The sequence below is a fragment of the Peromyscus eremicus genome, chromosome X (assembly GCF_949786415.1).
Source record: "Peromyscus eremicus chromosome X, PerEre_H2_v1, whole genome shotgun sequence".
Lineage (NCBI taxonomy): Eukaryota > Metazoa > Chordata > Mammalia > Rodentia > Cricetidae > Peromyscus > Peromyscus eremicus.
Genome location: NC_081439.1, coordinates 51,334,003 through 51,359,316, shown reverse-complemented (window position 1 = coordinate 51,359,316; position 25,314 = coordinate 51,334,003). Strand labels below are relative to the sequence as shown.

At 37.7% G+C, this 25,314-nt stretch overlaps 1 protein-coding gene across 1 annotated transcript in view; it reads right to left on the bottom strand.

Annotated features, from left to right (window-relative positions):
- The window catches only part of Heph (hephaestin), a 77,617-nt gene that overhangs the window by 27,426 nt on the left and 24,877 nt on the right, over nucleotides 1-25,314 (bottom strand). The window contains exons 10-13 of the mRNA XM_059251121.1: nucleotides 24,376-24,507; nucleotides 14,590-14,801; nucleotides 13,485-13,635; nucleotides 10,379-10,591 (exon numbers count right to left, since the gene is read on the bottom strand). Coding sequence (XP_059107104.1) covers nucleotides 10,379-10,591; nucleotides 13,485-13,635; nucleotides 14,590-14,801; nucleotides 24,376-24,507 — 708 coding nt within the window. The remainder of the gene's footprint in view (nucleotides 1-10,378; nucleotides 10,592-13,484; nucleotides 13,636-14,589; nucleotides 14,802-24,375; nucleotides 24,508-25,314) is intronic.

The following is a 25,314-nucleotide window of genomic DNA, read 5'->3' as shown; positions in this document are numbered from 1 at the left end:
CTTTTCCAGTGATCCCACAGCCCACTTGTCTAGGACACAGACAGGGCAACAGCAACCACAGACTAAAACACCCACCTATCAGAGAGAAGACCAGATATTCACTCCAAGAATCATCTCAAACATCATAATTCTAGATGTCTCAATCCCAGTGCAAAATTGCAACATGAGGCTGGGCGCTGATGGGGCATGCCTCTATCCCAGCACTCAGGAGGCAGATGCCTTTAATCCCAGCACTTGGGAGGCAGAGGTAGGCGGATCTCTGAGTTCAAGGCCAGCCTGGTCTACAGATTGAGTTCCAGGACAGCCAGGGCTACACAGGAAAACTGTGTCTCAGAAAAAAAAATTGCAAGGGGAACAGCCAGGAAAATATGCCTCCAGAAGAATGCAGCTACCTTACTGCAGAAGGCACCACAGAATAGAATATAGCTGAAGCACAAGTCAAGGATTTCAAAATAGCAATTATGAATATGTTCAAGGACATTAAAGAGGATATGAGTGAATCATTTAATGAAGCCTATCGGGGGGGAAGAGTTGAAGGAAATAATGAAAGCAATACAAGAAATGGTAGTGGAACTTAACAAAATGGAATAATTAAAGGAAACCCAAACAGAAATAATAACTGGAAATGGAAAACATAGAGTGACACACAGAAACCTCAGAAGACTCATGTATAGATTACATGACACAGAAGAGAGACTCTATAACTTTATATCATGTAAAACATCCCTTAGCTTACCACACTTCAATGCTTGCTTTCTCTCTCTATCTCTATCTTTTTAGATAGAGTCACCTTATATAGCCAAGGCTGGCCTTGAACTTACTATGTAACAGAAGCTGGGCTCAAATTTGTCATCTTTCTGTCTCCATCTCCACAGTTCTGGGAATACATGCATGCATCACCATGCTTAGCCATACTGACTTTTACTGATGCTTGAACAAGCTATGATTGTTCTCATTTTAGAGTATTTACAATCACTTAGCACTCTCTGCTCATAAATCCTTACATTGTTCCTTTTCATACCATTTAGGGTTCAGCTTATGTGTCATATTTTTTCAGAGAGTATTTCTCTTGGACACATTTCTTTAATTAAAATAACATCATCATGATTTTATCATATCACTGCCTTTTGTTTTCTAACCTGTATTAGTATCTCAATTTATTTATGTATATAATCAATCATAAGTTCAAAACCAGTCTGGGAAACATAGCAAATTTCAATACAGCTGTATAGCAAGATCATGTCTCAAAACACAAAAGTTCACATACACAAAAAGATTGTTATGCATCTTAATTACTCCACTATCACAATATTAACAGTAAAAAGTATTCAATTAATAGGGGTTTAATGACTAAATGTATCAGCAAATGGAATGATTTATGCACACTGCCCAAAAGCCAGGCCAATAAGGTGGCTTAGGAGGTCTTGGCACTTGCTGTCAAGGCTGACAACCTGAGTTTGCTTTCGGACCTCACATGACAGAAGGAGAAAACCAACTCCACAAGTTGTCATCTTACCTCCATGCAAGTTCTGTGGCATGCAGATCCCCATAAATTAATTAATTCAATTAAAAAATTGAAAAACAATTGTTACACTATGGGTCAGAAACTAGCATTTAAAAAAAAAGTCTGATAACCACTTGATACTATGAAAACAAGTAGAAGGCATTCTGGAAGCGTTATAAGATGTTGCACAACTCTTATCAGTCCTACCTTTCAAGCCACTTCTTTTCCAACACTCTTCTGTTCCAGGTTCTTAGTATTGAGTATCACAATCTTAACTTATTGTTGCAACTAAAATATCACCACATTTATAAACACCTTTTATCATACCATGTCAAGTAAGGAAACAAATCATTGGAGCCAACATTCTCTAATCAAGGTTTTGCTTCTTGATGTCTACAGTGATCTTTTCACCTCTGTCTCATTTCATTGTACATCAATAGCTACTCGTCCTTAACAGGCAAGTCAGAGACTACAGGTATAAAACTTCAGTCAGAATGTCTGCTTTCCTAGGAAACCTTCACTATGTAAGTCAGAAAAACTTTGTCACAGTTCCCTCCGTGCCAAAATTCTTGGCTGATTATGTCGTCATGAACTTGGTAATGTCTACATACTTAACCCCTTTCCCAACTATCTTTAAACTACCTGATTCATCTTCACATCCCCAGCACATAAGGCAGGAAGTGGAAGAAAACAGATATTAACTGAAAAAGCTTAATAGAAAATACAAAATAAGGAATGGGGGTGTTAAAAAGAGGAAAAAGACAAAGGGGAGAGAATCTATAGAATGGAAGAAGACAAATGGAAGGAAAGTAGGAAGAATGCAAATGGAACAAAAATAAAGATAAACAGTAAGTAAAGATAGGCTGGTGATAGAGCTCACTTGCCAAGTCCATGATCTGAGCTGGATTGCCAAGATACACATGGTTCAAGGGAAGAATCAACTCCCACAAATTGTCTTCTAACCTCCACAGGCATACATGAGTGTACAGAGAGAGAGAGAGAGAGAGAGAGAGAGAGAGAGAGAGAGAGAGAGAGAGAGAGAGAGAGAGAGAGAGAAAGGAAAGAAAGAAAGAAAGAAAGAAAGAAAGAAAGAAAGAAAGAAAGAGAGATACAGAGACAGAGAAAGACAGAGAGACAGACAGAATAGATACAGTATTTCAAAACTCACTAAAGAAAAAAGAAGTGAAGAAAAGAAAACCTCAGGAAATAGAAAGAAGCAAAGAAAATGGATAGGAAGAATGCAAAGAAAAACTAGAGCAAAATTCCAGCCAGGAAGCAGGTGGGGTAACTGGAGATCTGTACTGCTCCCTGCTCTCCTCCAAATCCAATATGCTGGTCTCATGTCCAGCTCTGTAGCAGAGCACCTGTTGTAGCCTCACTCTCTGTCATTCCCAGAAGATTTAAGTAGATCCTTGTGGAAAACCTTGCTTTCCTTCCTCTTGTAAACCCCCTTCAGATCCCCATCCTTCTAACCCATTCCTAAGTGTCAGCTCCCAATAACTAGAAATATTTTCCCCAGAACCCCCAGGAGCCACACCTAGCAGGATCCCAAAAGAATTTTCTACCAGGCAATACACAGCCACCACATCCTCCTAAGAACCACAGAGGGCAACAGAAACCAAGAAACAAAACACCCACCCAACAAACACAGGACCAGATATCAGCACCTAGAATTAGAATCATCCCAGACCCAGATGCCTAGAAGCCAGCGTAAAAACATAATCAATAACAGCCAGGACAATATGGCTGCACTAGAGCCCAGGTACCCTACCACAGAATGTCCTGGGAACTGCAACATAGCTGAACTGGGAGGAATAGAGGGAGGGAACACTGTAATCAGAATATATTATATGAGAAAACAATCTATTTTCAATAAAATAATAAGATAACTTAGAGCAAAATTATGAAGAAAAGAGGCAAGATTGGAAGGAAATTGGTAATATAAGGAATAAAATAAAATGTAAATAAAGGTAAAAAGATAAGGAAAAACAAAGTGCAAGATGAGATGTAAACAAGAAAAAGAGACAAATAAGAAAAACAGGACATCAAAGAGAGAGAACAAAACAGTACAAAGGAATGAGAGATGAAAGGAAAATGAGAAATTCAGACTAATACAACACGTGAGCAGAAGACACAAGACAAAGCGAGAGTGAAGTAGAGAAATCAAACCTGTGCTTGTTCTTGGTTACATGATAACAGCTTTTGTGTAAATGATACCAACGGGATATGCTTTTATGTTCCTAATGTAATACTGATGCATTATTCGTGACTCAGTTTATTATTAATACTTTCAAACTCTCCGCATTTTGGTGCTCTGTATAAGGAATCTTTAATGTGTTTAATCCACACATTTTGGTGTTCTGTGTGAGATACCCTTAATGAGTTAGTGTACCATTTTGGAGCACCCAGTGTGAAAGCAGGATAGCCTGAATTTACGAGTGTATGGGGAAGATCCCTTGTTGGCGATGCACAATATGTTGGGGTTTGAATTTTGGATGTCTCAGTTGCCAAAAGTAACAGCAGTCTGTGAGTCTCCCAAAAGCTCCCACTTCATGTGTTTGCTGTGGGGAATAGGGGTCCCAAAGTAAAGGGAAATCTGGACTTCTCAGGTCAGAAGAAGCTCTTAGGTGTCAGTGGTCCGTGACCTGAAAGTGCTGCTCCAGCACTACATCTTTTATTTCCTTCTTCTTGTTCTTTGTCAAGTCCTGTTTAATTCTATTTCAACTTCCACCACAAAAGGTGGCTTTCTCTTAAGCACACCAATTTGCCTTTCTGCTCTCACTATGGAGAATTTCTTGATTTCTCTATCTCATACCCATGCACAACAGTTAACAAATTTACTTTAAAAAAAATCAGCTCTAAGACATCATTAAAACAAGCCGGTAAAGTTTCACCGAGCACATCATGCATGTACAATTCCTTTGGGGCCGTTGTCCCAGGCCCGATCCTAATCAGACAATTTAGCAGCCCCGCCACCTGCTGCTAGAGCAGCAAGCAAGTCTCTGCCGGTTCTTCCCCTGAGGCTGCCTGGCCAGTTCATCCATAGCTAAAACGTCTGCTTTCACCTTGAAAACACTCTGGCTTTGTCCTGTTTTTGCCGACAAAGGATGGCCATGTTTCTGGCCGATGATACATATTTGAGAGCTTGAAAAGAAAGTCTAATTACCCAAGTCTCTAAAATAAGAAAACTTTCTAAACTGAGGCACAGTCTCCGGTCCTCAATTGCTTAATAAAGAAATCAGTAGGGACTCCCAACAGGCTCACAGACTCTGCAGCAAGGGCCTGAAGTAAGTAAGTAAATAAACAAATCAAATCCCTGACCTTAAGACACACTCAGGGTCTTGTGCCGCTACCAGACAAAAAACCCACAGAGAACTTTATGGACTTTGCTGGAAATAATAAAGAGATTGCGGGCAGCTTATTTCTTTCATTGACTTGTGAAAATACAAATTCTGACTAGGCCTCTTTAAGTGTTTCAAATGTGAAAAGCAGGCTTTGCCTTTTCCTAGAGCCAGTGGGCTTCCTACTGAGAGAAGTAAACTCACAAACAGGTTTCAATGGGAAAGCATACTCAACACTACCACGCTGTTGTTACTGACTTAAAGATTGCTTTTACTACTTTACACAGCCTAATAATGAAAAGATTGGCCTTTCCAACGACTACTCTCAGTAATCAAGCACCCATATCTCTTAGTATTAAAAAGGAAAGGCAGTACATAAAAACTAAAAGGATAAATGGGTGTAAAGACAAAGGAGTTTTAGTTTTAAAAAAGGCTAAAATGGTTAGATGCTTCAATATGGAAAGGAATGGTTTAAGCAAGTTGCAAGTGTCTGAGTAGATGATTTAAAGTATGTGAAAGACAACTTATAGATGGTACATATGAGATTAAAACTTCTATGTTTATTCACTGATATTAAACCTCTACTTAGATCAATGGAATTTTCATAAGTTGTAAGTACTGGCTGCAAAAGCTTTACAAAAACAATGTAAAATTTTCATAGACAGATTTCTTTTTGGCTACAGCTCAGACACTAATCAACTGCAGAAATTTGCTGACTGTTTCTCTGTTATAAGGATCTCAAAAGAGTTCAAAATGGACAATGGTCCTTCTGATGATCTAAAATTTTATCTTATTGTCAACTTTGAAATGGTCATGTCTCTCATGGTTATAAGGAATGCCCTATAACCCCAAGGACAAGCCATAATGGAACAAGCGTATTTCTTACTCAAAAGACAAATACATAAACAAAAAATGGAGGGAACTGACTGCACAGTAGCAACTTGTCAAAGGAACTTACACTTTCAATTTTCAAAATTGTTTTTCTCAGTCTTTCCCCTGACACCTATAAAAATTAATGTCACAAAAAGCAAGGAGTTTTATCCAAACCCATGATTTTATATGAATTCTCTAGGACCTAACTCCTGTTTGGGTACTATTCCCTTTATAACTTGAGGCTGAGGGTTCACATCTTGTGCTTTCTCCTACAGGCCTTCTCTGGGTTACAAAAGGACTGTGAAAGTCACACCACGAACTGGAATCAGGAGACAACAACCTGGTAACAAAAGAAGGACACTTGCCTGACTTTCACCCACATATAAGTAGCATGTCATTTCTAATTCTCACCCTTTCCCAAAGTCACTCTCATTACAATGCTACTTTATCTCCTGGCTTTAGCTCTAAAGCAAGCCCATGCATGCCTGGATTCCAGTTCATCTGGCTTGCCCATGACATGGAGGATCTGCTTCAGAACAACTTAATTATTCCCTTGAACAAGATTCATTGGAATGATTATTGCAGCTGTCCGAGCTGCCACAGTTAGAGCTACAAGTATGATTAACTCAGACCATCCAAACTAAAGCAACTGTAAATTCCTATCTTCAAAATAAACATCTTGAAATGATGTTTTATACTAACTCGCTCAACCCCTCTAATTGTTTTTTAGGATTAAATCTTAAGATGTCGTCTTTTACAGGAAGAACCACTCTGTTTGTCTGCCTCGTTTTTGAAGTCCTAGCATGCCTTTTCTACTTTTTAAAAGGACCACCCAGAACAAAGTGATGCTGATTTAGGCTGCCTCTACAGTACACCATACCTGGACCAGCTCTTCATTAGTGACACCCTCCACCGATGTGTTACTTCTTTAATAAAACAAAAATGGAGGAACTGTGGTGATGCAACCTGATAAAAATATCTCTTAGATTCTAAGAGCCTGGCACTTTTGCTAGACAGCATAGCCAGAGTTAATAATACGCCTTGAAGTGACTTGACTTAAGACTTCTAGCCTACTGTGTACTTATCCTATTTATTTAGCCTATCTTTAAGAGAACAATGTAACAATCAACCTTACTCGACTTGGATTTGCCATGTAATCAGCTTTTACAACCTAAATTAATCCATCTTAAATTATATACTCTTACATGTCCCTGACATACAGTAATGCATGTGTCCTAATAATCATTGGCTGAATAGAGCAAAAATAGAGGTTGAACGCATTCTTATAAAAGGAATATCTACAATAAATGTTGAACACAGCATTCAGATATTGCTTGATAAACAATAGTTGTTTACTATTGTTTATTGGCTGGGTCAGTTGGAGTCAGTGACTTAATTCCTTGTAAAATTCTATTAAAGATTTTTGGGAAGGATCCTCATTCCTTCCCCATGTGATACTTTCTGTGCTGTTCAATAAACACAGAACAAAGCCCTTTGTTAGGGACAGACAGACACAGAGGCAGGAGCAGATTCACAGGACAACATTCAAGCAGGCACGGATTCACACACATACAACAGAAAGACAGAGGACAGAAGACACAGGGAGGGTGAGAAATCTAATCTGGGCTTGTTCTTAAATGACGCCAAGAGGAAATGCTTTGATTTTTTTCCCCTTAATGCAACACCGACAAATTATTGGTGACTCAGAGTTTACTATTAATGTCTTCAAACCGACCACACAAAGGAAATAGGAAAAAGAAGGAAAGATGGAAATAATGAACAAAGAAAGAGCTCCACAGACAAAGAAAAAAAAAACATAGGAAAGAAACCCTAATCAGAGTCTGGGTGGTAAAAAAATATTATCTATGCTATTGAATAACTAGCATGAGTTTAAAGGAACATAATATATTCAGGCTTTAACCTTTTATCTGACACCTTCCCTGGTATTAAAGATCTACTCTCAGCATTTCAGTTTGACTAGCTGAGGCACACTATTCAGGGTGCTATTTTTAAATACAAAATGGTATTTTCAATTAAAGGTAATATAAGCCTATTAAAATGAATACATAAATGAAAAATATTAGAGCAAAGAAAAAATGATGATGATAACAATCACCAATAGGCCCACATATGGATTCTTTAAACATTTTGCTTATTCTTTAATATCTGATTTTGTTGCTTGGTTTTTGTTTGTTTGTTTTTTCAAACCTAAGTATTAAAGACATAAGATGCTGAATCTCCAACATGGAGTTTTATGAGAGAGTCTTGTTATATTGCTCAGGGTGTTGTCAAATTCTCTGGCTCAGGTCATTGATTTTCCTAACTTAGCCTTCTAAGGTACTTGCACTGAAGACAAGACATGTGCCACTGTGCCTGGCTCCAGTGAGGTGCATAAATCATCTACAAAGTTGAACAAGCACAACTGTATATTCATTACTGCCCGTCAACACTAGTCTCCACAGAATTCTAAAGCCAGATTCTGATCTAGATTCATCATTATATTACTTTGATTTTGGAGAACTATTCACAATGGTCTCTCTCCTTCTTAAGAGCAAGTGTCCAGGGGACAAATGGAAAGTTCAGGTTCAAAATATCATCCAGGAGTGAGAATTAGTAGAATTTGATGGAGGATGAACCAGAGAAAAATCTAAAAACTTACAGTCGGTAATTCTAATCTGAGAAAGTCATTTTTCCCTTTCAGGTAAGTGTTCTTTGCATCTATTAGCAAAATAAGTGATTTAAAAAGAACCTTACCGATTCCAATATTACATGACTTGACACTTCTTTGACAAAGAAATTTTAAAAATATGACCATGTAAAGAAAGGAGGAAAAAAAAAAGACTTTTATTTTCTTTGGTAACAAAATTCATGAATCTTAACCAATAGTGACATTTTAAGCTTTTACATTTGAAAACCTACCATTATATTTCCCTCCAGACTTCTCACCACCTTTTTTTGTTTTGTTTTGTTTTTTACATTATATTTTGAGATAGGATCTCATCCTGTGGCCCAGGCTGGTCCCCAAATCCTGAGCTTAAGTGATCCTCCTGTCTTAGCCACTGAAGTTATGAGGACTATAAAGACATATCACTGTGTTTGGCCAGAATGTTTTACAGCTACCCTTTTTGGTCAATAATGACAGCAAACAAAAACCATTCATTTAAAGTTAGAGTGAATCCTAGCAAAGTGTATAGATAGTGCTGGGGATCCCAGCTGGTTTTTCAGAAAGGAGATTAAATTTGGAGTTTGGCTTTGGGATGAAAGCTCAAGAATATGATCCTTCTTATTCTGAGCTTTTCTACCCCCATGCACTGAAAGTGCATGCTCCTCTTGTTTCTCTCCACTCTATTAACGGATGTGGATAATAGATGGGAAGTAATATGACATCTGAAGAAAATAGCGTTGTGTTGTGCTTGTAAAGTTCACATCCATGAAGAAATTATTTAAACTGTTACAAAGAATTGCTCTTTTTAAGGCATTATGTTCCAAATAAAACTAGAATTTACACAATTAAAATAAAAGTTAAAAAAATAAAAATAAAAGTTTAGTAGAGACTGCAATGATACATACACTTTCTTACCAACGCTTTTGCCACCTACTGGCTAGAAGGAGAATACACCCTAGGGACTGAAGAAAATGTGGGTGCATTACAAAAAGCTTGAGACGAATGGAGTCTGAGAAAACCGGAAAAACATTTGAGTAAAAGTTCTTCACTAAGGAAGGAGAGGGAAATTACTGTTGAGAAAAGGGGAGAGAGAAGAGAGGAAGTGTGGAGAAGAAACGAAATGAGGAAGAAGGAAGTGAGAAAGAAAGGAAGAAAGGAAGGAAGGAAGGAAGGAAGGAAGGAGGGAAAACTGATTCTGTATGGATAAGGGAAGTGATTAGAACAAAGTGCTTAGCAAGTTGGTAAAAGGTTTAATTTCTGATGTCAAATGAAGTCAAGTGAAGTAGATTGTTCATGCCATGCTTGTAGGTAGCAGCAAACCAGAGACTCTATTCCAGATCTTCACATTTCTGGTCCCTCCTTCTCATACCCGAACATGACTTTGTTTCACTCTGTTTACACTTCTGCTCCTTGTGACAGCCCAAGTGCTCCTCAAATCTCAGTTATAACTATGGCACATAGTTGAACAAAACATAGCTTTCTCTAGTCTTTTGTTTTCATTACAAATACATTTAATTAAACACACACACACACACACACACACACACACACACACACACACACACACCCCAAATAGGAGAGCATGCAGAAAGTGTCACAGAATAGCAGAGTTGAAACCACAGGTGCATTCCATTGACCTCCCGAATATAAGGATTGTATTATAATCTGTCTCTCTTTGGCCAAAGATCTATGTGGCCAAGTGTCCTCTCTGTCATATCAGCACTGCCCAGAAGCTGAGCAGTGCCTGAATTTCCCTCCTTTTGCTCCAGAACAGAGCTTTCTCAGCCTTCTACTCACTCTGCAAATGAAGACAATATCAAATATTCAGAACGTGGACAATACATTGAAGAGATAAAAGTCTTTTGAAAATCCCCTAAGCCCCCTGAACACACCTCCTTCTTTTCACCAGCACTCCCTCCTCCCATGTTATCACTTCTCACTCTTGACCCCCTAATTGACAAAGCTTATGAGTCCTCCGCCTGCTGAAGTACTTACCAGGATTGTCAGGCTGCATGACAGCCATCATAAAGGTGTGAGGAAAGAGCATGGCCGCGCCTTTCCTCATGCCCTGAAGCTGTACAGTGTTGCCCTCGAACGTGACCCCATGTACGTCAGTCTCTGTGCCCAGGCCAAGCAGGTGCCAGGCCACCATATCACCCTTGCACATGTCCAGCCTGGGCAGGTTAGAGAACAGAAACCCATTAATAGCTGAAAAACAAAAACACAAACAAAATCGGGAGATGAGATCAGACTACTCAAGTCATGGTCAGTAGCAAGTCAGCCCTGTACTATGATTTCCCATAGCTTTAAATTCTAGATCATCCTAAACTCCCTGCTTTCTGTTATGCTAGTCGGGTTCTACTCAGAGAAGTCTTTTGTATGAGACCACAAATTAGCTTTTTTGGTCTCACCTCTTTCTCCTCCTTCACCACACTCTGGATACAATGAACTATTTTCTACTACTTCAACCTTCAACTCCTGCATGCATATACCCAAAGACACACACACACACACACACACACACACACACACACACACACACACACACACACACACCTTAAAGTCTCCTGTTTACCCCTGGTCTCCAATTTTCTTCCATTCTACTCTTGCTAATTTTCTTGGAATATCTTGGATTGCTCTTTCTCCTCACCATTCTAATTCTACACCCCCCCTCTATAAGTGTGTTTTACAAAGTTTTAAGTTGTCAAGCTAAGTCCTCTTCTTTACCTTCACTGGTAATACCAAGGATATTTGCTCACCTAGAACTCTTGTGCAAAAACCTCTTTCCAGATATTCCTCCCTGAAGTATTTACACACCCATATCCCCAACTGTCCTAGCATATCTATTCATCTCTACATCTTCAAAGTATTAAATCTAGTCTCCTCACAGTGTGTATGTTGAGTTTTTACACGCTTTCCTCTCAGCCTTAGAATAGACTTCAGTTCTTGTCTCTATGTAATCTACTAATCTACTCATCCATCATGTCCTAGCTTAAATAATATTGCCCTTTATGAAGTATGTATATATCCCTCTCCCTCTGTCTTTCTGTCTGCCTGTCTCTCCCCCTCCCTCTTGAGGAAAATTTCTGTAATATAACTTATTCCAGAGTGTCCAAAATTTTTCTATACTAAGCATCTCCTTTTTCTGTTTCTTTATGACTGCCTATTAAGACTTCAATAAATTCAAAGTGGAATGATATGACTCATGAGAGGGTCTTACTTTTCCCATAATAATGGACTACCTTGGAAAGGAAAACAAGAAGCATGCAAAAGACAATACATTCATTTTTATGTCCTCTTGCTGTCTACTTGCCCCCAAATATAGAGAAACCCTCCTGTGTTCCCATCTACACTGGAATCTAATTCCAGGACTTATTTAACCAATCCCCTGGGATTCTGATGAGAACATTGCTAATCCCCAGTTCTACCTCCCCTGCCTATAATGTCTTGATTGTAACTCTATTCAGTCTTCAGCCCCCACTCAAGTAGTCCCTTCTTCAATGAATCATCTAAATTTATTGTTCTTTATTAATATAATTCTCATTTGAAATTAAAAGATTCCTCCACACATTTAGTAGTCTGCCTGGATTGTTCTATAATTATTTTCATGGGTGTTATTCACATCTCATTGAAAATTGCTGGACCCTCATTGAAATCTGGGACTGTTTTCCCTCATTCTTTCATCCACGTACCATTGATTTGGTAGTTCAGTAATTCAATTAACGCTTACTTTATGATTGCCTAGTAATTAAATAAAATGTAGAAGATACAGAGATAACCATCATACTCTAGAAGAAGTGAAGAACCATGTAACAAATAATTACAATGTTAAATAATATATGGAGCATATGCTTTTAAAATTACTAAACTACTTTGTAGCCTGGTCTGTTTGAGGAGGCCCTGGCAGTGTGATCAGTATCTATCCCTGGTGCGTGAGCTGGCTTTCTGGAGCCCATTACCTATGGTTGGACAGCTTGCTCAGCCTTGATGCAGTGGCGAGGGGATTGGTCCTGCCTCAACTGAATGTACCAGGCTTTGCTGTCCCCCCATGGGAGGCTTTACCCCTTTGGAGGAGAGGATGGAGAATGGATCAGAAGAAGAGGCTAGGGGGAGCAGGAGGAGGGATGAGAAGGGAATCTGTGGTTGGTATGTAAAATGAATAAAAAAATTAAAATAAAAAAATACTAAAGTGCAATGATACATAGAAAAGAGAATTACTAGCCTGAACTTGAGTGATAAGAAGTGCAAATATTGGTGAGGTAGCTTTTGAGCAGAATCTTAGAAACTGGGCAGAATTTCCAAAGGCTGAAGGCAAATATGTAAAAATGTATATTTCAACTAAAGAGCATGACGATGGAAAAAATGAAATAAGTAGAAGCGATGATTGTGGAAAGAAAAATAGCCACACTTTGATAATATATGGGATATGGGGAGGGTAGGAGACAAGACTGGATGGAAGCTGCAGATGTACCCAGTGGCAGAGCACTTGCCTGTTACCTGGATTCTATTACCAGAACTACGAAGAAAAAGAATTAAAGAACGTCACCTCAGCTTAATCTGTTATACCCTATAGAACATCACATGTACACAGTTTTCATCTTCCAATGCCTCCCATACTGTGTAATACAGGTCATGGCACAAGACATCAGTGTAAGAACAGCTGTTGTGGTAGGGTGGTGACATGGCTCAGTGGCTATGAGCTCTTGCTGCTCTTCAGGGGACCTGAGTTCAGCTCCCAGCACCCACATCTAGTGGCTTACAACCACCTCCAGCTCAATGGGATCAGACAGCCTCTTCTAGTCTCTATGTATACCTACACACACACACTCACACACAAGGAGACAGGGATGAAGAAGAATAGTACTAGTAATAATAATAATAGTAATAATAATAATAATAGTAATAATAATAATAATAATAATAATAATACATTTTAAAACAGAAAAACTGTTATTTATGTTGTTTTCCTCAACCTAACTTGTCCTTGTATAAAGATTATCAATGAGATGACCATTTTTAGGAATTGGCTATGAGTATGGTTAGAGTTACATTTTCCTTGAGACCCCAAAGTTATAGTCAAAGGCAAAACTATTCTCCATACCATGCATTTGATTGGAGTCCTGGAAGGCCTCAACATCCTCTGAGAGCATTCGGATATCCAACATACCAGCTGCTTGATTGGCACTGCTGTACCAGCTCTTGTTCTCATCAAACACAGTGAAGAGGAGAAAAAATTCTTTATCCATTCCTTTCTGTGGTCCCAGTGGGGGGAAAAAACAGAAGGAGGAATGAATGGCAATGGTTTCAGCAGTTGAATATTGTGTAGTTGTCGACCCAAGGATTCCTGATTCTTTCTCATTTCCATTCTCAGATTCAGAGCCAGGCCCATATTTCATGCTCAGAGCTGCAGTTGTTGCTAGGGAGGTTTTCCTCAGGAAAACTTAAAATTGTCGAGGAGATAAAATCAGAGTAAAGGAACAAGACTAGAGGCGAGTAATGTATGAAAGGAAACAGGGAAGAAGCATACGGTGTGGATTAAGGAACCATTGCACAGTATGTGACCAGAGATAGCCTGAAGTCACCTGGGAAGAAGATTGAGGGGAAAGTAGCTAAGAAAGCAGAGAAGGTCTACGGAGGAAAATTAGAAAATTTTGAAAAATAGAAAAGCATTAACATGATTTATTGGTTTTAAAGCGAATGTTTACTGGGTGCTTACTAAATACCAGACACCGTAGTAAGCGCTTTATGCATATTAATCATATGACTCTTCAAAGAAGTCAAAGATAACTTCCTTTGTTAACCCTTACGTTACAGATGAAGAAGTCAAGTTAAAGAGATTTTAAGTAACTTGACCAAAGTCACACAAAAATGATGGGCTACATGAAAAAAAATGGCAAACAGGTATTAAAGCAGGTTTATGGATTATGAACAATTTTATGGGCCACTGAGGTGGGAAGGGGAATAATGATTCGGGGACATGGAAAAAAATAAGAATCAAAAGCTAAGAATGATGTGTGTTTGCATATAAAACAATAATATACATAAGAACAGGAGGTCAATAACTACTAATGTCTGATAAAATTGCTTGGTTTTTCTTTTTTTCTATTCCCTTACCTCCAGGATCCAGCCCCATTCTTGACACATACCCAGAAATTCAGCATTATTTCTCTCCAACCAGTCTTGCTACCCAGACTCCCCAGTAATACCTGCTTGCCATCTGCACCCAAGGCACCAGCCTTGCAAACCAGCAGAGGGCCCACCAGGCCAGAATTTGTATCTCTTATGGGATCTGCAGCAGAGAAGTACATCCAGGTTAGACAGGCAGGATCCTGAGCAGTGGGTCCAGCATGAGGTGGAACCATCCAGTTGTATGTTACTTTCTCAAAGGGCTTGGCTACCAAGCCAGGGTGAGATGTACCTGCAGGGAAACATGAAGCCATTATTCACATTGGCTAGAGTAAGGATCATCAGCTCCAAAGAGTATAAAAAAAGATAAACTACAAAGACATGTTAAGGCAACAGTGATGGCAGCAACACCCAGTAATGGATATTGCAGTGCTTGAGAGCACATGCACAGCCTTTTTCCTGCGAGCCAAGAGTTCTACCACTGAACTAAGACTGCAATCGTTTCTATGGGTGAATAACATGATCAAGCAATGAACAGAACTGTATTTTTATTTTAATTTCCAGCATATTAGTTATCAAAGAAGTATAAATGAAAGTACCTAAATAATTTTGGATCTATCAAATTGGCAAACACTTTATCAATTTTAATCAGTGCAGTGAAAATGGTTCTTTCCCTTACCTATAAAGAGAGTTTAAATGTAGACAGAAATAACTCATTTTGAAAATAATATTGGTAAAATGCAAAAGTCTTAAAATCCTTCCTGCATAGAAAAAAATTAAGATGTATAATACGTATAAATAATGTTAAAATAAAGCAATCAAATAAATGCAAATCAAAACAGCAGTGAGTTGCATTGATGTTGCTTAATAGACTTTCATTTTGACAAAATAGTAAAAAGATTGTCTTAGTGCAGGTGAGGTTGTAAAGAAATAGACCTTCAAGTACTGTTGATGCAACTACAAGTTAATCAGACTACAAATCTGTCCAGAGAACAAAATGGAAGTAGGTGATAAAGAGTTCAAAGTGCATATCCTATGACAAACTAATTTTACATTCAAGTTCCAGGAAAAGTGCAAAACTACACAGAGAAACCCTGTCTCGAAAAACCAAAACATAAAAATAAAAAAAAAAAACAGATCATGAAGAAATAATCATTAAGATCCTATAAATACCATACAAAAGGACATTGGTAGCATGGTTTGAAGCAAAAAGGATAAAATTTGGAATGTTATGAACTTATCATTTCTTATTCACTCATCATTTCTAATTCCTTAAATTTTTATAGCTAGAAAACATTAAAGAATGGTACAATTATGTAAAATAAGAAGAGGGAGCTAGTTGATAAGAGAGAGGGAGGAGTTGTGGCAGAAAAAGTGTCATAAGGTGAATATGGTAAAAACATATTGCATACATGTGAACATATCATTATAAAACTCACTTTTGCGACAAAAAACAAAATAAATTTTAAAAATTGCACAATTATGATCCTATCATCTAGACTCAATGTCTATTTATAAAATTTTATCATCTTTAATGCGTTTACATCTATTGAGAGGTATAGCTCAGTGGTAGAACATTTGCTTAGCACTTGTGAAGTCCTAAGTTTTATCCTCAGCTACCGTAAGAGGATAAGTCTCCATTTGTGCATATTGTACATCTATATGTATCACACAGGTTTTTACTTGTTTGTTTTCTTTTGTTGAGTCATTTACAAATAAAATTTATACCACCATAACCTCATTATTAAAAACAGATCAGTAAGAATCTCCTATGATAGGACTGGACAGATGGCTCAGCAGTTAAGAGCATGTATTGCTCTTGCAAGAAACCTGAGTTCAGTTCCAAACACACACTTCAAGTGGCTCACAACTCACTCCAGCTCCAGGGAAACTGGACACCTCTAGCCTCTGAGGGCATCTGAATTCATGTGCACATACATAAACACATATATGTATAACTAAAAATAATAAAAGTGAACTTACTATCAGTGCCCCTGTAGCCACCTCATATACTATGGACCCAAGTAGCTACCACTGCTCTCCCTTCCTGCCTCCCTCCACTTAAGGCTGATGACCAGGACCAGCTACCTCTCCTCAGCCTGTATGTATCCCTTCCCCTGGCATTCACCAGATTCCAGCTCAATACCCAGGAGAAAGCCTCAAGTTATCACATATGACCCAGAGTGCCAGAGCCCTGCCAGCTGCCTGACTAGGACCCTCTAGTTGCCCTTTAAGGCCTTTAAACCCAGGACCAATCTACACTGCCAAGGGAAACTTGCTCAAGACTCCTTAACCAAACCTAGATAGAGGCTGTATTCCCAAATACCGGTTAAAGAGAAGAAATCAAGATACCAATGAATTAGCCCTGTCTAGAACATTGTAAGAACCTCTGCTAAAAGAAAAGTGAGTTGAACAAAAAATTAAAGAAAAAAATCAACCAACAAAGTAACCCCAGATGTGCAAATCCTAATGCAGAGATAATAACAAGACACAAAAAAGCAAAATAACATTCTATCTCCAAACATAAATCCCATAGCAATATCTCCTGTTGAAAATAAATGAAGGTACTTCCAGACAAAGAATTCAAAAGAATGATTATCACAATGGCAAACAACTCAAAGAAAACAAAATCAAAGGGGTGCCTGAAATAAGTAAGTCAATCCAAAACATGAAAATTGAGTTTAAAGTTTTAAAGGAACCCCAAACTGAAAAGATGCTGGAAATGAAAATCTCAAAAGGCCAATTAGAAGTGTTAGTGGAAAGTCTCACCAACAAAATGCATCATGCCAAAAACAGAGATTCGGACATAGCAAACAAAGTAGAAGAATTGGATCATTTAGGAAAAGTCAATGAAAAAATTTAATACAGATGAATGGAACATGTAAGAGCTTTGAGACACCATGAAAAAAAACAGAGCCTTCAAATACAGGCAGAGAAGAAGGAGAAGAATACCACAGTGAAGGCATACAAAATATCTTTAGTAAAATCATAGAAGAAAGCTTCCCAACCAAGAGAAAGAGATGCCCATCCAGGCACAAAAGGCCTAAAGAGCAACAAGCAGACAAGAATAGACATATTATAGTTAAAGCATTAAAAAAAATAGAGGATAAAGAAACAGTATTGAAAGATTCAAGAGAGAAAAGTCAAGTCACATTTAAAGGCAGGGCTATTAGTATTTAACAAAAGCCTTTAAAGCCAGAAAGGCCTAGAAAGATGACTCCAAGTCCTGAGAGGTCACAATTGTCAACACAGACTATTACACTCATAAAAACTATTAAAATTAAAGAAGAAACAAAAATTTCCATGGTAAAAATAGACTAAAGGAATTTATGACCAGAAAGCAAGATCTTCAGAGGATACTAGAAGAAATATTTCAACTTGAAGAGAAGAATACACACAACCAAGAGGTCATAAGAAACAAGTAAGCAATGCCAGGGCAGGTAACGAAAAGAGCTCTAAGAAAATAACAAATCAACAAAATGACAAGGATTAAGACACATCACTCAATAATAACTGAAAATTATTGATCTTGATTCTCTAATAAAAAGACACAGACTAACAGATTATATTAGAATAGAGGATTCATACTTTTGTTGCCTTCAAGAAATACACCTCACCATGAAAGACAGATACCTCCTTAAGATAAGGGAGTTTAAAAATGGCATTCCAAGCAAATGAAACTGAACAACAAGCAGGTGTAGTTACTCTAATATCAGACAAAACTAGTCAGAGACTTATGGAGGATATTTCATGCTCCTTAAAGAAAAACGCTACCAATGGGTAATTACAATTATGAACATAAACACACCAAACACATGGGTACCTGATTTCATAAATGAATCACTATTAAAACTAAAACCATGGGTTTACCACATGGTGACACATAGTGGCAGTGGTTGACATCAATATCTGACTCTCACCAATAGATATGTCATCCAGAAGTAACTAAACAGAGATATGCTGGAACTAAATTACATAAAAAAGAAAAAAGTCAAATGGACCTAACAGAAATCCACAGAACGTTCCACTCAAACATCAAAGAATACATGTAGTGGGTAGCTGTTCCAGCTTTCACCTGGAAGTACTACCCCCATTGAGGCTTCGGTAACTGTCACACCTACAAGGCAGAGTGAGACAGGATCCCTTAAGACCCGAGATCCGGACGTGCTGACTCTCTTGGTTCCTGGATCCTGGATGCTGGAGGTAGACCGAGCAGAGTTCTCCAGAGAACACCACTGAACTGCGCTACACCTTTCCTGGACCATATAACTTATCCCTTCACTTGTAACTTAACCCACAAAATAAAACTCCCTTTTAACTACATGGAGTTGCCTTAATACTACAACCAGTAAATACATACTCCTCTTGGCAGCCTATGGAATGTTCCCCAGAATAGACCGCATACTAGTACTCAAAGCAAGACTTGGCAAATATCTTTAAAATGCACATCCTGCATTCTACCTGACTACAATAAAGTAGAACTAGATTTCAACAGCCAGAGAAATAACAGAAAGTATAAAAACTCATGGAAACTAAACAACACACAACTGAATAATAATTGGGTCAAGGACAAAGTTAATTCATTAAGGAAATTTTAAAAATTCCTAGGTTTGAAGAAATGGCTCAGAGGTTATGTGTACTTGCTGCTCCTCAGAGGACCTGGGTTTGCTTCCTAGAACCCACATGGCAGCTCACAAGTGCCCATAGCCCCAGTTCCCATTACTCCAGTTCTGGCTTCCACGTGTACCAGGCATGCACATGGTGTACATGCATACATACAGGTAAAACACTCATACACATAAAAATTAAAAATAAACTTTAAAAAACTTATTAAAAATAGAAGGAAAATGAAAAGACAACATTTCAAAAAGCTATGGGACACAAAGAAGGGAGTCCTAAGAGGAATGTTTATCACTAAATGAGTACATAAAAAAAGTATGGGATTTCAAATAAATGCACTAATGATGCAACTAAAGGCCATGAAAAAGAAGAGCAAACACCACCCTCCCAAAAACTAGATGGGAAGAGTTATCAAAGTAAGGGCTGAATTAACAAAATGGAAATGAACAATTCAGTACAATGAATCAATGAAGAAAAGGACTGGTTATTTGAAAACATTAATAAACCTTTGGTCAAGTTAACCAAAAGAAACTAAGAGTTCAAATTAAGAAAAATACCAATGCAGAGAGAGACATTAGACCCCAAGGAAATTCAGAGAATCATGAGAATGTGCTATAAAAATCTATATTCCACCAAGTTGGAAAAAATCTGACAAATGCCTGAATTTATATATACATATGGCCTGGAATATTTAAATACTCTGCAAGAAATCTCCCATACCTGAACACATTTAACAAAGTAGCAGACTAGAAAACGAGCAGACAAAAACCAGTAGCCTTTGTATAGAGGGAAAACATACCAAAAAAGAAATCAGGGAAATAATTTATTTCACAAATGCCTAAAAAAAAAATAAGTAAAATATCTTGCACTAAATCTAACAAAGGATTTGAAAGACTTGTGCAATGCAAATTTTAAGACACAGAAATAAGACACTGAATAAGATACCAGAAGATGGAAAGACCTCCCACATTTATGGACTGACAGCATTAATACTGTGAAAAGGGTTATTTTACCAAATGCAATTTACAGATTCAGTGAAATTCCCATCAAAATTCCAATGCAATTCTTCACAGAAATTGCAAAACAATTTTAAATTTCATATAGAAACACAAATGGCCTATGATACACAATCCAGATACACAAACACAATCCAAAACAATGAAAGAACAGTTAGATGACATATCACTAACCCAGACTCCAAATTGTGTTAGAGATCTATAGTAATAAAAAATCACAATCCTGACAATAAAAGAGACACATTGTTCAACGGAATAGAATTGAGGAGCTACAGATGAGCCCACACTCTGGCATTCATCTGACTTTTGACAAAGTGGTCATCAATAAACATTGGAGAAAAGACAGCATCTTTAGCAAGTGGTGATAGTCAAACCAGATAGTTATATGTAGAATGAAACTAGATCCTTATTTCTCACCCTGTACAACACTCTACTCCAAATGGATCAAGGACCCCAACATAAGAAGAGATGACCTGAATCTGACGGAAGAGAACGTGGCAAATAGCCTTGAATTCATTGGCAAAAGAAAGAACTTTGTGAACAGGACACCGATGGCACAGGCACTAAGACCAAAAATTAATAAATAGGACCTCATGAAACTGAAAAGCCTCTGTACAGCAAATAACGCCATCATTCTGGCAAACTTTCAGCCTACAGAATGGGAAACGATCTTTACCAAGTATTTATCTGATAGAAGGTTCATGCAGAGAATACATACAAAAAGAAAAATCTGATCATCAATAGAAATAGCCCAGTTAAAAATGGGTACAGAACTAAGCAGTTCTCAAACAATGAAACCCAAATAGCTGAGAAAAGCACTTTAAAAGGTTCAATATCCTTAGTCATCAGGGAAATGCAAATTAAAACTACTTGAGATTTCTTCTTATCCCAACCAGAATAACCAAGATCAATAAAACAAATGGCAGCACATGCTGGTAAGGAAAAAGAGAAGGGGGAACACTTATTCATTGCTGGTGGGAGTGCAAACTGGTACAGCCACTATGGAAATCAGTGTAGATGTTCTTCAAAAATAAAGAAATCTACCACATTATCCAGTTATACCACACTTGGGCATATCCCCAAAGGATTCCTATCCTACCATAAAAATACCTGCACATCCATGTTCATTGCTGTTCTATCCACAATAGCTAGAAGATGGCAACATCCTAGATGTCCAACAACTGATGAATGGATAACAAAAAGTGCTATATTCACACAATGTAATATTACAGCTGTTTAGAAAAAAAAAGAAACGAAATGTTCATGTAAATGGACAAAGTGATAAGTAACACTTCCGAATGAGGTAACCCAGGCCCACAGAGAAAAACAATGTTTTCTGCCATTTGTGGATGTTGGCTTTGACTCTTTGGATATGTATGTTTCATTTGGAATTCCCATAGAGGTCAGGAATTCAACAAGGCACCTTGGGAGTGAGCAGGTTTCAAGGGAGGGGAAAGAGAATACAGTAATATTAAAGGGTTAAATGGGAAAGAAAAGGACACAGCAGCACAGAGGAGAGAATAGAAAGATGTAACTAACACTTAAGACATTTTGAAAAAGTCATATGACAAACCTAGTACTATAAAGGTTTCCTAAAATACACTCATGCACCATCAACCAAGAATTTAAATGGAGTTACTCCATAGCAGTGTAGCATGTCCCTACTAGATGCCTCAGGCCAACAAATAAGTCTAATGACAGAAATGGGCTATTTTCGAGCAGTTGATAAGTCAATTCCCATTGACGCCTATATATTAAAGGCTTTTGCCAATGCTTTTGGTTACCCTCCACAACTGGATAGCAAAGCTCTGTTGCTGAAGGCACCACACACTTGAGTCATAGAACATGGAGAAATCAAGCTGATACACCTGGGAACTTCAGACGTACTGGTTAGCTGTCATAATGTTAGATGGTGATAAGAATGCCAGAAGAAGAGAAAAGGAACCAACCTTACCTAGCTGTGAACCCTATGAGCTACAACAATGGCTAGCCTGGCAAGACATACCACTTGCACATTAGTGTTATGGGAGTAGCCAACCACTTTGTGATTGGATTTAATGCCTGCCCCACAAGTTGAAAGCCATACCTAGAAGTATTATTGGGGCCAAGATCCTGTGTATAGACAAGTGATAGGCCCTAAGGGAGTACTATTATTCTACTAAATTGACATAATATGAAACTCACTCCTAATGACTGAGGTATTTGTCTGTGAAGAGATTAGTGCATCTCTCAACCCTCATCAGAGAAATTTCCTTTTGCAGTAGATAGTGATTAACACTGGAACTCGCAACTGGCCAAGGTATAGAGAAAAAGAGAGTGGATATTCCTCAGCCCTAAACAGAACATTTATATCCGAGGCCCAGAAATAATCACAGAAAGGGAGCAGAAATAGCCTAAGAGGCAGATGTAGAGGATGGCTAGAAGTAAACTGTTTTCTGAACACAGCAGCGTAGCTGTACAAGCCAACTCACAGCAACCGAGAGAGCGCGTATAAGACCTGCACAGTCTCAAGCCAGACAAAAGTCCATCTTGGAGAATGGAGTTAAATACAAAGTCCTATACCTAGCTAAGGATCTATTGGCTGCTTGGGAAGGGAGAGTCTGTTTTGTTAAAGTCTGCAGCCCTTAATTCATTGAAGACATTCCAGTGAAGGCCACACATGCAAGAGTATATGAGCAGCACAAATTGGAGTTGGTTTGTTGTTGTTGTTGTTGTTGTTGTTAAGATACTAAGTTGGGTTGGTAGGGAAGTGGGGATGGATCTGGGAGTAATGGGTGGATGGGGTGCATATGATCAAAATGCATTGTATGAAACTCTCAGAGAACTAATAAAAATGAGAAAAAGTAAATCTTAAAGATTTTTTTCTGTGTTATCAGAACAGTATTATCACAGCTAAGAAATTTCCCAGTATCATTCAACTACTAATCTAGGTGAAAACTTCTTAAGTTATTTCCAAAGTTTGTGCTTTGTTTCATTTTTTTTTTTTAATTTTCTTATGACAGAATTTTACTAGGCAGCACATGCTGGGCTAAAACTGAGTAGTAACCCAGGGTGGCTTCATCCTTCCTGGCAATCCTCTTCTATTTCCCAATGGCTATGATCATAGACAAGAGCCATCACACCAAACTTGTCATGCTTTTTTGAGAGAGGGTCTTGTTTTATAGCACCAGGATGACTTCAAACTTGTAAACATCCTGATAGCCTCCAAAGTGCTGGTATTACATGTGTGCCCTCATATCTGAATTTGGAATATTTCTTCAAGCTATTTTTATATCATGGACGAGGAGAAGTTTGCAGGTTGCACTTGGTTGTTACCTGATAACTGTGCCCCCTTATTCACAATATTGATTCATAAAAGAACAAGATCTGAATGCCTTATGGGAAGTTCTTTTGTATTTGTTTACAACTTTGACATTTATGTATTCAGTGCTTTCTACATGTTTATCTTAGAATGAGCATATGAAAATATCATCAGAGAAAATAAGAAATTACAGAGTAATCTCACTTATAGGATTCTATTATGTGATATATCCCCCCAAAAAAATGAAGCTAAGATATACACATTTATATGTTACTATTTAAATACTAGCAATATTTAAAACTACTAAAAAATTTATATGCCTGAGCAATAGAAACTAAAGTAAACAAACTATGGAAAATCCAAGTCAGAGTGTTACATGGTAACTAAAATGTTACATTATGATTGTAGACAGACACAGTGTAATATAGACACTAGCAAAATGAAAAACTGTTCAAATTATATCATCTCATTTCTTAAATATATATTATAATTACAGAAAAATATTAAATGGCATATGAAAATGCACATGATAGTTTGCCTATGAGTGATGGTTGTTTTACAATTTTATATATTTACATTTTTCAAACATTCATGATGTGTACACTTTATATTAAGAATATACATAAGTGTATTTTTATTTTGTTGCTGAAAATAGAACTCTAGACTTTGCCCATGCAGAATATAAACTTTATCATTAAGCTATACCTGTGCCTTCTAAAAATACTTTTTACAGGACTATATTTTCAGAGATCATTTCTAAAAATACTTTTTAAAAAAGTTTTCTATTATTAATGAGTTGGGCTCTGCTTCACTGTCCTATCATTCATTCATTCATATGACCACAAACTTGGCTCTTTTTCCCAATGCTTCTTTTATTTCTCTCCTAGAGACACCTGCAGCCTACATTGTCGGAAATCCTTCCAGCTCACCATCATTGTACACAGTGCCCTCGTAGTCTTTCTCATAAAAGACACCATGGGGCTGCATGCTGAATGGCTTGGAGGCACGGTTGTAGAAGACCACCTGGATGGTGTCACCCACTTCAGCCCTTATCACTGGTCCTGGAAAGTGGAAAACAGAGACCATGAGAATGAAAACAAAGATGGAGAATGGAAACAAAAGGGTAAGGAGAGAAAATGTAGTGGAATATACACAAGATAGAGAATGCTTCCCTTTAAAATAATCTGTTTTAAGCATCATGCTATTTATAATAATAAAAAGCACTATTAAATCCATTATCTCTTGTGATTCTCACATATTAATCTAAGGTATAATAGGAGGGGTTATTACCTCCATTTTACAGATGAAATAACTTCAGGGAAGAAGCGTTGACCTATAAAAATTCAAATAGCAATTACAGAGCCAGAAACTAAGGTCATCTCTGTCTTCTACACTACATTCAGATCCAATTCCATTAATCCTGAATTTATTCTCTGTTCTGCCATAGTCATATTTCCTAGTAAGTTCCATCTAAGATCTGAGCCCACCAAAATTTTAATCAAATTATAAGCAAAGAGAATAGAGGCCTGGAAATAGGTAGTCTAGGCAAAACTTTTGGACTTGCGTGTGCTTTGCCACTCATTGTCCCTTTCAACCTGACTTGGGTCACTATCAAGGCTACCAAGACAATAGCCTGACTGTTTATACTGACTCTACTCCAAGGTTAGACTTTCTAGCTTGGTTTCCTACCTCAATTTCCACATGGTCTTCATAACTGAACAACTGTGTATACATACAGAACAATGGCCAACAACAACTCCATCACATATACTAATACTTCTCTTTTCTAGGAATGATACTTTCTCCTTACATTTCCCTGTCCAACCAATATATTGTTCCTTTTTAATCCAGAATCAACTGCACACAAA